Raw genomic sequence first — 13,308 nt, 5'->3', positions numbered from 1 at the left:
TCACTAGTGGTTTTAATGCATTTATAGCTTTGTCCAGAGTCAATTATTTTCTCAAATGGAACTGTTCAGTGCCAAAAATTCATTCCATTTAGTGTTTTTGTAAATCTCAAATCATTAAGACACAGCCCCTCCAGCCCCCAGGATTCTAGCTTAGCAAGTCGATAGAGAAGCTCAATGATCTGCATTTTTACTAAACTTCTGAAGTGACTCTGGCACAGAGTTACGCTGGCGACACTTTGAGAACACCACTTCCAGGACAGGGAAGTGGAAGAGATGGCTTTCGCCTCTGACCTGCAAGACACGCAAATTCAAGTTTTAGACAGACCCAACTTTGTTTACATAAAAAGCAAACTGAGCCCTTTGGGCACACATTTCAAAGAAGAAAAAGAATCATACTGAAAATATTTATGATTTAATCAGTGTCAAAATATAGATATGGGGAAAAAACATTCGTAATCAATATGTGCTGTTTTCTACCTCAGGTACCAGAAAGGGAAAGCATAAACTTTAGGATTTCATTGTCTCTTGGTAAAACAAAAAAAATCCCACCTAGAAGTGACCCAGCAGTTCAAAGGACTCTAAGCTTCCAAAGACTCCCAGGTAGCAGAGCTTGCTTGTACCAGCAGACCAGGAAAGAATGCGTTCGTTGTTGGTACTGACCCACTTAATTTAGTGTGGAACCTAGAGTCTTGCCTGATTTGATTTCGTTTTTCTTCTCATCAGGGGAACTATTCACTAGGCATATAACGGCTTGAAAAGAAAACATGCCATTTTAACTTGACGTTCATTTGCACCCATCATACGTGCCTCAGAAACTTTGCCCCACTTCCTCATAATCCCTCTCCAAGGCTGCCAGATCTTCCCTGGCCTCCAAGAACTCTGCTTCTTCCATGCCTTCTCTGAGGTACCAGTGCAGAAATGCTCTCTTGGCATACATGAGGTCAAATTTGTGGTCCAGGCGGGCCCAGGCCTCCACGATTGCTGTGGTGTTGCTCAGCATGCAGACGGCCCGGTGGACTTTGGCCAGGTCCCCACCTGGCATCACCGTGGGCGGCCGATTGTTGATGCCCACCTTGAAACCAGTTGGACACCAATCTACAAACTGAACAGAGTGCCTCGACTTCGTGGCTGCGATTGCTGCATTCACTTCCTTAGGGACCACGTCCCCTCTGTAGAGTAGGCAGCAGGCCATGTACTTCCCAAGCCGAGGGTCGCACTTGACCAGCTGGTTGGAGGACTCAAAGCAGGCGGTGGTGATGTCTGACACGGAGAACTGCTCACGGTAGGCTTTGTCAGCAGAGACGATGGGGGCAAAGGCTGTCATGGGGAAATGTATTCTCGGATAAGGTACTAGGTTGGTCTGGAATTCAATTAGGTCCACATTCAAGGACCCTTCAAACCGGAGGGAGGCAGTGATGGAAGATACTGCCTGAACCATCAATCTATTGATGTTGGCGTAAGAGGGGCGTTCAACACCGAGTATACGATGGCATATATCATAGATGGCCTCGTTGTCCACTATGAAGGTACAGTCCGTGTGCTCCGTGGTGGAGTGGGTGGTGAGGACACAGTTATAAGGCTCTACCACAGCAGTGGAGATCCTGGGGGCTGGGTAGACCGAGAACTCCAGCTTAGTCTTTCTGCTATATTCTCCTGTGAGCCTCTCCATTAAGAGAGATGTAAACCCTGAACCAGTGCCTCCTCCAAAGCTTCGGAAAATCAAAAATCCCTGAAGTCCACCACACTGTTCTGCCTGAAAAAAAGTAAATGAGATGTGAGGATTCGGCTGAATAAATCCAGAAGCAGTGAATTGGACTGTAGTGGTAGGATACAACAGGCTTCCCCAACACAAAAACTTTCAGAAAGGACTCCTTTGCCATTGTTAACTCCACAACAAACATAGCTACTTTGAAATACTCTCAAGGGGACTTACGGAGTAGGCAAAGCACTTCAGAGCTTTATTATAAGCAGAGCATAAATATCCACCTGTCTTTCACTGACCTCTGTGCACTTATCTGTATGTGGTTGCAAGCAAGGAAGCAAGGCCTTTATCAGTAACAAAGAAAAAGACAAAACACTGAAGCAAAATAACATTCCCCCCACGTCTATGCTCCATCTGGCTTGCTGGTGTAAAAGGCGTTGTAGTAGCTAACAAATATGCCAAACACCAAAACCCTTACTCAGCAAAGGGTCTCCAGACTCAGGCCCCTAAAGAGGAATTAACTGGTAGTGAATAGAGTCACGCATCTCCAGACAGGGAGTGCCTCTTGCTAACTTCATAAACATCAGTTACTCTTGGAAAATGACAGGTTACTCTTGGAAAGTGACAAGTTTTAGAGTGCTATGGGAGGCTCTGATAACAAGATGAACGCTGTGTTAGGAGAGGTAGGGATGATCATCAGGTGATCAGGGGACCCCCAGTAAGGGTACAGGTCCCTATCCCCTTCCTACTAACAAGGGGAAATCGAAGCCAAGATGAGGACCCCTCCCCAGTTCTGAGCACCCAGGCCAATGACCAGGGAGAGACGGTGGCCATGGTGACAGCAGATAATGCTTGTGAGTTCTGCTGCAGGACCCCACATGCCCCAGGCACAGCCTACTCGGAGGCGAGGGGGAGTCACTTGCCAGCTTCCGGGTCCTCTCCAGCACAAGGTCGATGACCTTCGACCCCACAGAGTAACGGCCTCGCGCATAGTTGTTGGCAGCATCCTCCTTTCCGCTAACGAGCTGCTCAGGGTGGAAGAGTGAACGGTGCTGGCCCGTCCGGATCCCATCTGCAGAGAGTGAAAGGAGGTCGGTGCATTCAGTACAATTCAGCCGTCGACCTGCTGCTATTCCTCCGGGGGCCTCCCTGTACCTGACCCCCATGCTTTCTCTCAATGTTGTGGTCCAGGATGGAATTTAGATAGTGTTGAATTAGCCTGTCTTAGCCCAGGAAAAGTGGAATTTTTTACATATACATGGAAAGTATGTTTTTCTACCACACAGCCCTTATTAGTTTCCCAGGGCTGCCATAACCAATGACAACAAACATCGTGGCTTAAAACAATAGGAATTTATTTCCTAACAGCTCCAGAGGCCAGAAATCTAACACCAAGGCGTTGGTAGACTTGGTTCCTGCTGGAGGCCCCAAACATCTCTCCTGGCACCTGGTGACTCACAGTTCTTAGCTCTCCTTGGCTTCTAGCTGTCACCTTCCAATCTCTACCTCTGGCATACAAGCCTTTTCCCTGTGTGGGTGTCTGTGCTCTCTCCTCTGATAAGGACACAATTCTTTAGCATTAGGGCCCACCCTAATCCAGGAGGACCTCATTTTAACTAACTACATTGACAAAGACACTGTTTCCAAATAAAGTCACATTCTGGGGTTGCAGATGGATATGAATTTAGGGGGACACGCTTCAACCCACTGCCCACCCTAGGACACATGGGCATTTTGAGACAACTATTTTTATCTACAAATAGCCAACGGTGTGCTGCAAAAGCACACAGAAAGGCATATCCAGGGTGCAATGGCTCACACCTATAATCGCAGCACTTTGGAAGGCTGAGGCAGGTGGATCACCTGAGGTCAGGAGCTCGAGACCAGCCTGGCTAACATGGTGAAACTCTATCTCTACTAAAAATACAGAAAATTAGACAGGCGTGGTGGTGGGCACCTGTAATCCCAGCTACTGGGGAGACTGAGGCAGGAGAGTCACTTGAACCCAGGAGGTTGCAGTGAGCTGAGATCATGCCACTGCACTCCAGCCTGGACAACAAGAGTGAAATTCTGTCTCAATAAAAATAAACTAAAATAAAATAAATTTAAAAATTAAAGGTATATCCATCTTTTAAATCTGCTTTAAAGGAGGATTTAACAGGCAAGGCACGGCAAACTCAAATGCCCACACGACCCAAACGCCGAGTGCATAAATGCATGACGCAGGACAATTGGCGTTAAGATGTTGGCAGTACCCAATACAACTGAGGGCAACCCATGCCAGGTCTCATTGCCTTTTAAAACCCTGGGCAGCATGCCCTACTCCCCCACCTTAGAATTACTCAAATAGCATTATTCCTGACGATTAAGCAGCAGTGTTTCAGGGCTAAGTAGGCTTTGGGACTGCTGCCCTCATTACTGTGGGATACTGCATTGCTTAGTAGTTAAATGCATGTTTCAAGAATCAGTTTCCTGGGTTCCTATCTTGCCTCCCTCACTAAGCTAGAGAGAAGTTACTTAGTCAATGATTTTAGCTCATAAATAAGGATTATAACAAGATCTACCCCATTGAGCTGTTACGAGAACATAGGGCACAACGCACGGCCCATATAACAACAGCAATTATAAGTAACAATGATAGAACTGGCTTCATGACATGCATTTATGCAGATTTACCTCATTATACACCACCAGCCTTGGCAGCAGATAGCTGAGCCAGTCCTAGGAGCTCACAGCCTAAGGAGAGATGCATTGTGTTTCTGTTTAATAAGAGCACAATCGTTTTTCAATTCACCGTGCCTTCCTGTGGGTGACCAAGAATTTCTAAACTCCAATTTTGCAACCTCTCAAATAATATTTATTAAAATTGAGTTTAAACAACTTTTAACTAGCTTACACACAAACCTCCCCCAGAGCTAGGATGTTTAAAAGATGTATTTATAAACAAGATATAAGTGAATGTGTAATTCTGGGTGGACTATTTCCTTCTCATCTGAAGCTATAAGGCTGCATTCAGGCTAGGGAGGTAATTTACGGAAGCTTCCTTTTTCATGACAATGTTGAGTTGGGATCTTGAGGGTCAATAGCTTCACAAATTACTTCCATAAAATCCATTATCTCAGGGCTTAGTGGTTGCAGCACCTGCCGTTCATCAGTAATCCATGCCATCCATTCTAACTTCCCAGGCACAGGTTACTGAGGGGCTTTAGTACCCAGCATGGTGCCCTCAATCAATATCCTCAGAGACTTCAATGGTTTTTGCACAATTATACAATGGCTCCTCAGCTTCCTTAACTAGTGTCATTCTACTGCACTCCACTTCAATCATCATCACTCAGAACTCTCCCACTGCCAAAATCCTTAACGTGCAAATTCCTTTCTCTGACCACAACTTCCTCACTTTGCCCTAACTTCACCCTTGAGCCTGCCCCTGACCATCTTCCCAGCCTTGTCCCCTGCTTTGCGCTCCTGCTCACACTGATGCCTGGCCACGCTGAACTCCTGGTTGCACTTGCGGGGCATTCCTTCATGACTCTGAATTTGCAGATGCTGTCCCCTCATGAGAAGGTGTGTGAGGCTGGGTGTAGTGGCTCATGCCTGGAATCCCAGCACTTTGGGAGGCCAAGATGAGAGCATTGTTTGAGGTCAGGAGTTTGAAACTAGCCTGGGCAATATAGTGAGACCCTATCTCTATAAAAAACAAAAATTTGCCCTGGCACAGTGGCTCTCGCCTATAATCCCAGCAGTCTGGGAGGCTGAGGCAGGTGGATTACTGGAGGTCAGGAGTTCCAGACCAGCCTGGCCAACATGGTGAAACCCCGTCTCTACTAAAAATACAAAATTAGCAGGGCGTGCGCCTGTAATCCCAGCTACTCGGGAGGCTGAGGCAGGAGAATCACTTGAACCCGGGAGGCAGAGGTTGCAGTGAGCAGCGATAATGCCATTGCACTCCAGCCTGGGCAAAAAGAGCAAAACTCCGTCTCAAAAAAAAAAAAAAAAAAAAGTATCCACATGTAGTGACATGTGCCTGTAGTCCAAGCTACTCAGGAGCCCAAAGTGGGAGGATTGCTTGAGCCCAGGAGTTCACTGAGCTATGATTATGCCACTGCACTCCAATCTGGGTGACAGAGCGAGACCCAGTCTCTCGCTCTAAAAAACAAACAAATATATTTGATGACTCCGTAGTTATTCATTCCTTCCACCTTGCAGAGCAAGCTTGTCCATCCCGCAGCCCACAGGCTGCATACCGCCCAGGATGGCTTTGAATGCGTTCCCACACAAATTGGTAAACGTTCTTAAAACATTATGAGTTTGTTTTGCGATTTTTTTTTTTTTTAGCTCATCAGCTATCGTTAGTGTGAGTGTATTTTATGTGTGGCCCAAGATAATTCTTCTTCTTCCAATGTGTCCCAGGGAGGCCAAATTATTGGACACCCCTGTTGTAGAAATGTCTATTAAGTTGTATCATACACAATAAAATTAACTTTTTTAGGTCAAAAAATAGTCATACACTGGCAATTTTATATGGCTCAATTTCAACAGTATTGTTATAACTATTTATATCTTCTTCTTCACTAGATTAGGCTACTTTCCTGTTGAAAGACAACAGATTTAATAAGAAGGCAAACCTAGGACCAAACACAGCTCTGCTCTAATAACTCAGTGATCTTTGGCAAGTTCCTTCACTTCCCCAAGATTTATAAAGTTCCTAGTCTATAAATTGAGGATGATAATAGTGTCTCCTGACAGAGTGCTGAAAGAATTAGAGGAAAATACCTGTGCAGGTCTCCCACTAATAAACAATAGCTGCTATGGACTAAATGACTGTGTCCCCCCAAAATTCATGCATTGAATCCCTAATCCCTGATGTTATGGCATCTGGAGGTGAGTCTTTGTGAGTTAAGTAGGTCATAAGGGTAGAGACTTCACTATGGGATTAGGGCCCTTATAAGAAGAGACATATTTCTCTGCCATATGAGAATACAGTGAGAAGGTAGCCAGCCATCTGCAAGCTGGGAAGAGAGCCTTCACCCGAAGCTGACCACTGGGCACCCTGGTCTCAGACTTCCAGCCTCCAGAATTGTGAGAAATCAACAACTGTTGTGTAAGCCACCGAGTCCATGGTGTTCTGATACAGCAGTCCGAGCTGACCAAGACAGGCATCTTCACATCAAGGGCAAAAATCAGCATTTATTCATCTTTGTACTCCCATCACCCAGCTGAAGTGTTTCTGGAGTTGTATTCAATTCCTTCTTATCATGACCTTGAATTCATCAGCCTCTCCTTTTCTCCAGCCCTCCCACTCTCTCAGTCAACAGCCAGCCCCAAGGGACAGCAAAGTAAATGAGTGACTTTCAAAGTGGATGCCCCAGTTCCCACTTGAGCCTTCCAAGCTGGTACCACATGGAGCACAGGGGAGCTGTCGCTTCTGAGCCCCACCCAAATTGTAGATTCATGAACAAACCAGCAAGTATTATTGCCTTAAAGCACTAAATGTAAGGGAAGTTTATTACACGCCAACAAATAATGGGATGCACAACATCAAACCCAAATCTACCCCACTCTCTAGCTTTTCTCTTAAGTCAGTAAGAGCCCCTTCTCTGTCCTGTATTTTTCTAGCTCCATTTGAAGAGTTTTTGCATGACATACTACAAAGTGTATTGTTAGTAATCATAAAGTTGCACTGTTTTTCCCATAACTAGAGTATATATTTGGCCTCTTGTTCCTTTGGGATTCTTTTCAAATATTCTACTCTTTTTAAGCAGCTATCGAAAAACTGTTTGATTCTTTGCCAGTGCCTTCTGGCAAATGGCTCTCGAACCCAGGAAAAGACTTAGTGTTCTGTTATGATACACATGTGGATCAATTAGCAGGTCTTAATTCATTTCATCACACAGGTAAAGAAGGCTAATCTAGGCCAAGTGTGGTGGCTTACGCCTGTAATCCCAGCACTTTGGGAGGCTAAGGCAGGTGGGTCACTTGAGGTCAGGAGTTCAAGACCAGCCTGGGCAACAGGGTGAAAGTCCATCTCTACTAAAAATATAAAAATTAACCAGGCATGGTGGTGTATGCCTATAATCTCAGCTACTTGGAGGCTGAGGCAGGAGAATTGCTTGAATCCAGGAGGCGGATGTTGCAGTGAGCCAAGATGGCGCCACTGCACTCCCACCTGAGTGACTCCATCTCAAAATAAATTAATTAATTTAATTAAATTAAAATTTAAAAAGGCTAATCTAGTCTTCCCTTTGGCTGTGTTTGTCATGTTGAGCACCCATGGCCATTGAGTAAGCCTCTACATTTGGGAATGGCCCCTGTGATTTCATTCAGATAGACCAGTATAACCTGATAATTCCACTCACTTGATTTGTTTGAGCATGGCTCCAGTTAAGTACGCTAGAATGGAACATGTATTGTACCTATAACAGTTGGCTCCAAGTCCACGAAGAGTGCTCTAGGCACATGCTTCCCAGCTCTTGTCTCACAGAAGAAGGTATCAAAAGATGCATTTGTGTGCTCCATTTTTGCATTTTCCAGCTGATTCTCTTGACTGTCGAGAACAATGCCATTTGGCTGGATTCCATGTTCCAGGCAATAGAGTTCCCAGCAAGCATCCCCAATCTGGATGCCAGCTTGACCGATGTGGATGGAAAGGCACTCCCTCTGAAATAAGTCATGGTGAGTTGGAACTGAGCAGGTGTTTAGACAACAGGAGATCTGTTACTCAGCACTTCTGGTTACAAATGACAGAAACCTAGCTAGCTTAAGGCCACGGAGGAATGTGGTATAAGGATAACCAAAAGTGTTTCATGGAAACCAAGACCCAGGGTACAGCTAAGCTTCAGGGACAATTAAACCAGGGATTTAAATTCCATTAAAAAGTTTATTTTAACAACATAAATTAAGCACCTACTCTGTACTGGGCTAAGAATTAATTTAAGACAAATACACACACATGCACATACACAAAACGCAAATCAAAATACAACTCATTTCACTTTATTCTTTTAATATAGGTGAGTTGTGTGTGTGTGTGTGTGTAATTATATATATATCAGGTGGACTTGTCTAGAAAGAAAATTAGCTAGTTATTGGAAAGAAATAAAACCAAAATCAATATATAGTCTTGTCAGGTACTAAAACTCATTGCAGATAAATTTAAAATGTTATCTTTACCATTCATATGCACTCTGAATAAGGATGGATACACTAAACTTAAAACTAGTGGGAAATTTTACAACGCAAAATGCAATAGATTTAACAATTCCAAAATGTAAAAGTTTTATAACAAACATATAGAGATAAAAATGGGTTTTATATACATCAACTTTCTAAAAAAAAAAACACTTAAGACATCCACTAGATAGACAAATGATATAAACAAACAAATTACAAAAGAAAGACTCTAAAACGCAAAGATGTAGGCTGATGGCATTCACAAGAATCATAATTCATAAGCAGGAAAACCAAAAACGAATCTATTTAATCTAACCATTTATATATTGTTGGGCATTTAAAGGATGATACATCAACACAATTGTATGTTATGCAACCCTTAAATGTTTACCCCCCAAAAAAGATTAATGACATAGGAAATGCTTATAACATATTAAGTAAAAAGCACGTAAGATGCATAATTGTATATAGAGTATGATGTCAAATCTGTTCAAAAATAGGCACAAAAATCTAAAAGAAAATGCATCAACATATTAAGTCTAGTAATACCTGGGTAGTGATTTTGTTTTCTTGTCTAAACTTTACTATTTCTTCCACCTTCATCAGCCTTCATATTCCCCCATCCCACTTCAAATCACATTTTTTTTAAGGCAAACAATTGTTCTGTCAAACAGACAATGACCTACTCTTTTTAAGAGAGGGAAAGAAAAAGCTAAATCCTAAGAAATCTAAGGTAATAGCAGTCGCTGATCTTAATATTGACGTGGTTTGATTGACAGTGGTGCTGAAACAAATCTATTTGGGGGGTCTTGTAGAGTGAGACCCCCATGTCTTCTGCATCATCAGGACCCTTTGAGCTGTTCAACTACATAAGCTGAGGGGAAACCCTGCTGTTGTTCATGGCTACACTGCCCCAAAGCCTGAGATTCAACTACTGAAAGACCTCAGACCTCCTGTCAATCCCTCACCTGTGGTCTACACAGGGGTCCCCAACCCCCAGGCCACAGGCCTGTACCAGCCTGTGGCCTGTTAGGAACTGGACTTCACAGCAGGAGGTGAGCGGCAGGTGAGTGAGCATTACTGGCTGAGCTCTGCCTCCTGTCAGATCAGCGGCAGCATTAGACTCTCACAGGGGTACTAACCCTACTGTGAACTGTGTATGCAAGGGATCTAGGCTGCAGGCTCCTTATGAGAATCTAACTAATGCCTGACAATCTGAGGTGGAACAGTTTCATCCAGAAACCATCCCCCACCACTGACTCCATGGAAAAATTGTGTTCCACAAAACTGGTTCCTGGTACCAAAAAGATTGAGGACCACTGGTCTACACAGACCACTAGTGAGAGGGAAGTAGGAAGAGGGCTCTGGTCGGCCACACCCCTGCAGTCTGACTTGGACTCTGCTCACGTTTAGTGACATCAAACCTTTGTACTTTGTCTCTGTGATTCATAAGGCATAACACAGCCCTCTTTGCTTCATGACCAATTCAAGTTCACTACCTTAGTAGGGCTTCCTTCTCATTTCTTTTCTGTGCAACTATCAGTCTCTCTAATTTAGAAAGCACTTCACTTAGAACAAACTAACATTCCACCTCTCAAAACAGCACATTCTGTTATGAACAGGCTGTGGATACCCCTTATCAGGCTTCAGATAACCTTAATCTTATTCTTCTCCCCTTCTGTAGGACTTAAAGTGCTGTAAATACATTAGCTGCTGTAATCTGATCAAAACTTGGCTCCTTAAAGTTAAAATTTTTAAAGGAGAGGGTGAATGTTCATTGTTTCTACATCATTAAAACCTCTTACTTTGTAAAGTTCACATGTAGATTTCTGTTTTTTTTTTTTTTTTTTTTTTTTTTTTGAGGCGGAGTCTTGCTCTGTCGCCCGGACTGGAGTGCAGTGGCCGGATCTCAGCTCACTGCAAGCTCCGCCTCCCGGGTTTACGCCATTCTCCTGCCTCAGCCTCCCGAGTAGCTGAGACTACAGGCGCCCGCCACCTCGCCCAGCTAGTTTTTGTATTTTTAGTAGAGACGGGGTTTCACCGTTTAGCCAGGATGGTCTCGATCTCCTGACCTCGTGATCCGCCGTCTCGGCCTCCCAAAGTGCTGGGACTACAGGCTTGAGCCACCGCGCCCGGCCTCACATGTAGATTTCTGTGTCTTCTCTACTGGCTACCACCCAGTCCTTTGTTATAGTGACAAGTAAAATTCAGGTGTACATGTAGTATTTGTTCATAATATTCACGATAAAAATAATCACTAATATAAAAAAATATATATTGTTCCTCTTCACATGGTCTGTTCAAGTGACTCCAAAAGCAGAGTGATGCTTTTCTTTTTGAGCTCAGCACGAATAGCCTAGCCTAACAAGCATCCTTGGTCTTTGAAGAAGCTTAGCTTATAACATAACTCTGTCCAAGGGTGTAGAAGACTATCTTCACCTTATTCTTCTCTTAGCCTCTCCCTTTTTTCCAAATTCTCTATGAAAATATTAGTCACACTATAAAATAGAAGACTATAAAATGCCCACTGAACATCAACACTGATAAGTCATAGCACATTATTAAATGCTGCTATAAGGATTATTTGAATTACTAGAAAAGCATAACTCTCAATTAAAGTTTTAATTTTGAGATCTTTGTAGATTGATATGCAGTCATAAGAAATAACATAGGAAGATCCCTTGTATCCCTTACCCACTTCCCCAGTGGAAATATCTTGCAAGACCGTAATACAAAATCACACCCAGAATGTTGACAGTGATAGTCAGGATACAGAACATGCTATTATCACAAGTCTCTCTCATGTTGAAAGGCATAATTTTTAAAAGCAAAACAATTTAAAGTTTTTAAAATGTTGGACAGAGAGACCAATGGGGTGAGAAATCAAAGATGAAGAAGCAGTTTGAAATGTTGCTTCCATTGAAGAATTAAAAATTCAAAGATGCTGAAAAACTGACACAGAAGAAAATAAAGGGGAAATGGATCTGAAAAGGTCATTCCAAAACAGAATTATTGTAAGTTATTCTATTCATCGTGGTGCCCAAAGAACTAACCTCAAGTGAGGGCAAAGTAGATGTCTGCGCACTTTACCCTATCAGGCATTTATGAGGTCAGCCATAGTCTGAAGTCCTCAGAAACTCTTAACAGCATAACAGAAAGTGAAGCAATTAGTATCTACAGAAAAATCAGCACTCTGGGCCTAAAACAAAGGTGAAAACTAAAGGAAGGAGAGGTTTTTGCTTCAGTGCTTCAGTTAATGGCAGTAAGATACTACAAATCAACTGAGCTTTACCTTGAAAGAAGCAACATTACAGAGGAATAGATTACAGCCTGTCCACACCTGCTCCCAACTCATCTACATGGATATTGAAAGAAACAAATGTTTCTTTACAAATGTCTTCTCTTGCATTACAATTTTATTAAGAATTGTTTGCTGTGGGAAAAGGGCCAAATAAGATTAGTAAAATTTCCTCCAACAATGCATAGGCGTGTAGTCACTTACCATGCTGATGAGAACGTGCCTCTCCTGCCCTGTAGTAATGATTGAGGAGCCTCCCAGCTGAGCTTTATCACAGGGCCCGGAAATGACTCCACCTGAGGGCTGGAGCGGTCTTCACTTAAAGTGGTACAGCTTCTTTTTAGTTTTCTAGTTATCTGATCTCAGAGCAGCTGTGTTGGGACTGAACAACCTGGGATAAAGTTTGTACACAAACACAGATGAACTACAGAGAGCTTGTCCAAATCTGTGTCCAACTTATACCTATGTTGAAAAGAACATGTGTCTTTTAAAAATCACCCTTTGGGGTTAAGAATTTATTCAGCATTGGCAGAGAAAGGGAAAGAGTATGAGTAAAATTTGCTACCTTTTTCTATTGCATGAGTACTATATGAATATCTTCTTAAATAAATTTAAACAATCCCTGAATACATAGAGCAAACCAAGACAGTGTCCTTTTTACTTCTGTGTCCTATGCATGCCTCTCAACCACTACCACATCCAAACATATGGGAATTTTCTGTTTTTATTATTATTGTCTTTTGAACTTTTGTATTATTATACATAATATATACCTATGCTATTATTTTTTATTAATTGCACTAAGATCAGATAACACATCTTAACTGATTTCTCTCCTTATATATTTGCTAAAACTTCCTTTATATTCTACTATATGGTCAATTTTTGAAAATGTTCCGTAAGTGTTGAAAAGAATATGCATTCTGCATTTGTTGGATGCAATGTTCTAGATAGACATATCATTCAATCAATCTATTAAATCAAATGGATTTATTGTGTAGTCCAAATTTTCAGTATCAATTATTTCAAAAGATATGTTAAAAATTTTCATTATAATTGTGAATTTGCCCATTATTTCTTTTTCTGTCAATTTTTGATATATTTTGAGGCTATGTTATGAAGAGCATATACATTT

At 42.5% G+C, this 13,308-nt stretch overlaps 1 protein-coding gene across 2 annotated transcripts; it reads right to left on the bottom strand.

Annotated features, from left to right (window-relative positions):
• Nucleotides 1–390: 390 nt before the first annotated feature.
• TUBAL3 (tubulin alpha like 3) lies at nucleotides 391–12,414 on the bottom strand. Of its 2 annotated transcripts, none has more exons than XM_023230546.2 (4): nucleotides 12,378–12,414; nucleotides 8,119–8,362; nucleotides 2,626–2,774; nucleotides 391–1,753 (listed from the first exon to the last, which is right to left on the bottom strand). In XM_023230546.2, exons 1-4 carry the CDS (start codon nucleotides 12,378–12,380, stop codon nucleotides 809–811), a joined length of 1,341 nt encoding a protein of 446 aa, XP_023086314.2. In that variant the 5' UTR covers nucleotides 12,381–12,414; the 3' UTR covers nucleotides 391–808. The 2 variants fall into 2 exon arrangements, with proteins under 2 accessions (XP_023086314.2, XP_023086315.2); XM_023230547.3 differs by having other exon boundaries at nucleotides 394–1,753; nucleotides 8,119–8,242; nucleotides 12,378–12,410.
• Nucleotides 12,415–13,308: the final 894 nt, after the last annotated feature.

This window comes from Piliocolobus tephrosceles, chromosome 9, assembly GCF_002776525.5.
Source record: "Piliocolobus tephrosceles isolate RC106 chromosome 9, ASM277652v3, whole genome shotgun sequence".
NCBI lineage: Eukaryota > Metazoa > Chordata > Mammalia > Primates > Cercopithecidae > Piliocolobus > Piliocolobus tephrosceles.
This window is presented reverse-complemented; position numbering and strand designations above follow the sequence as displayed.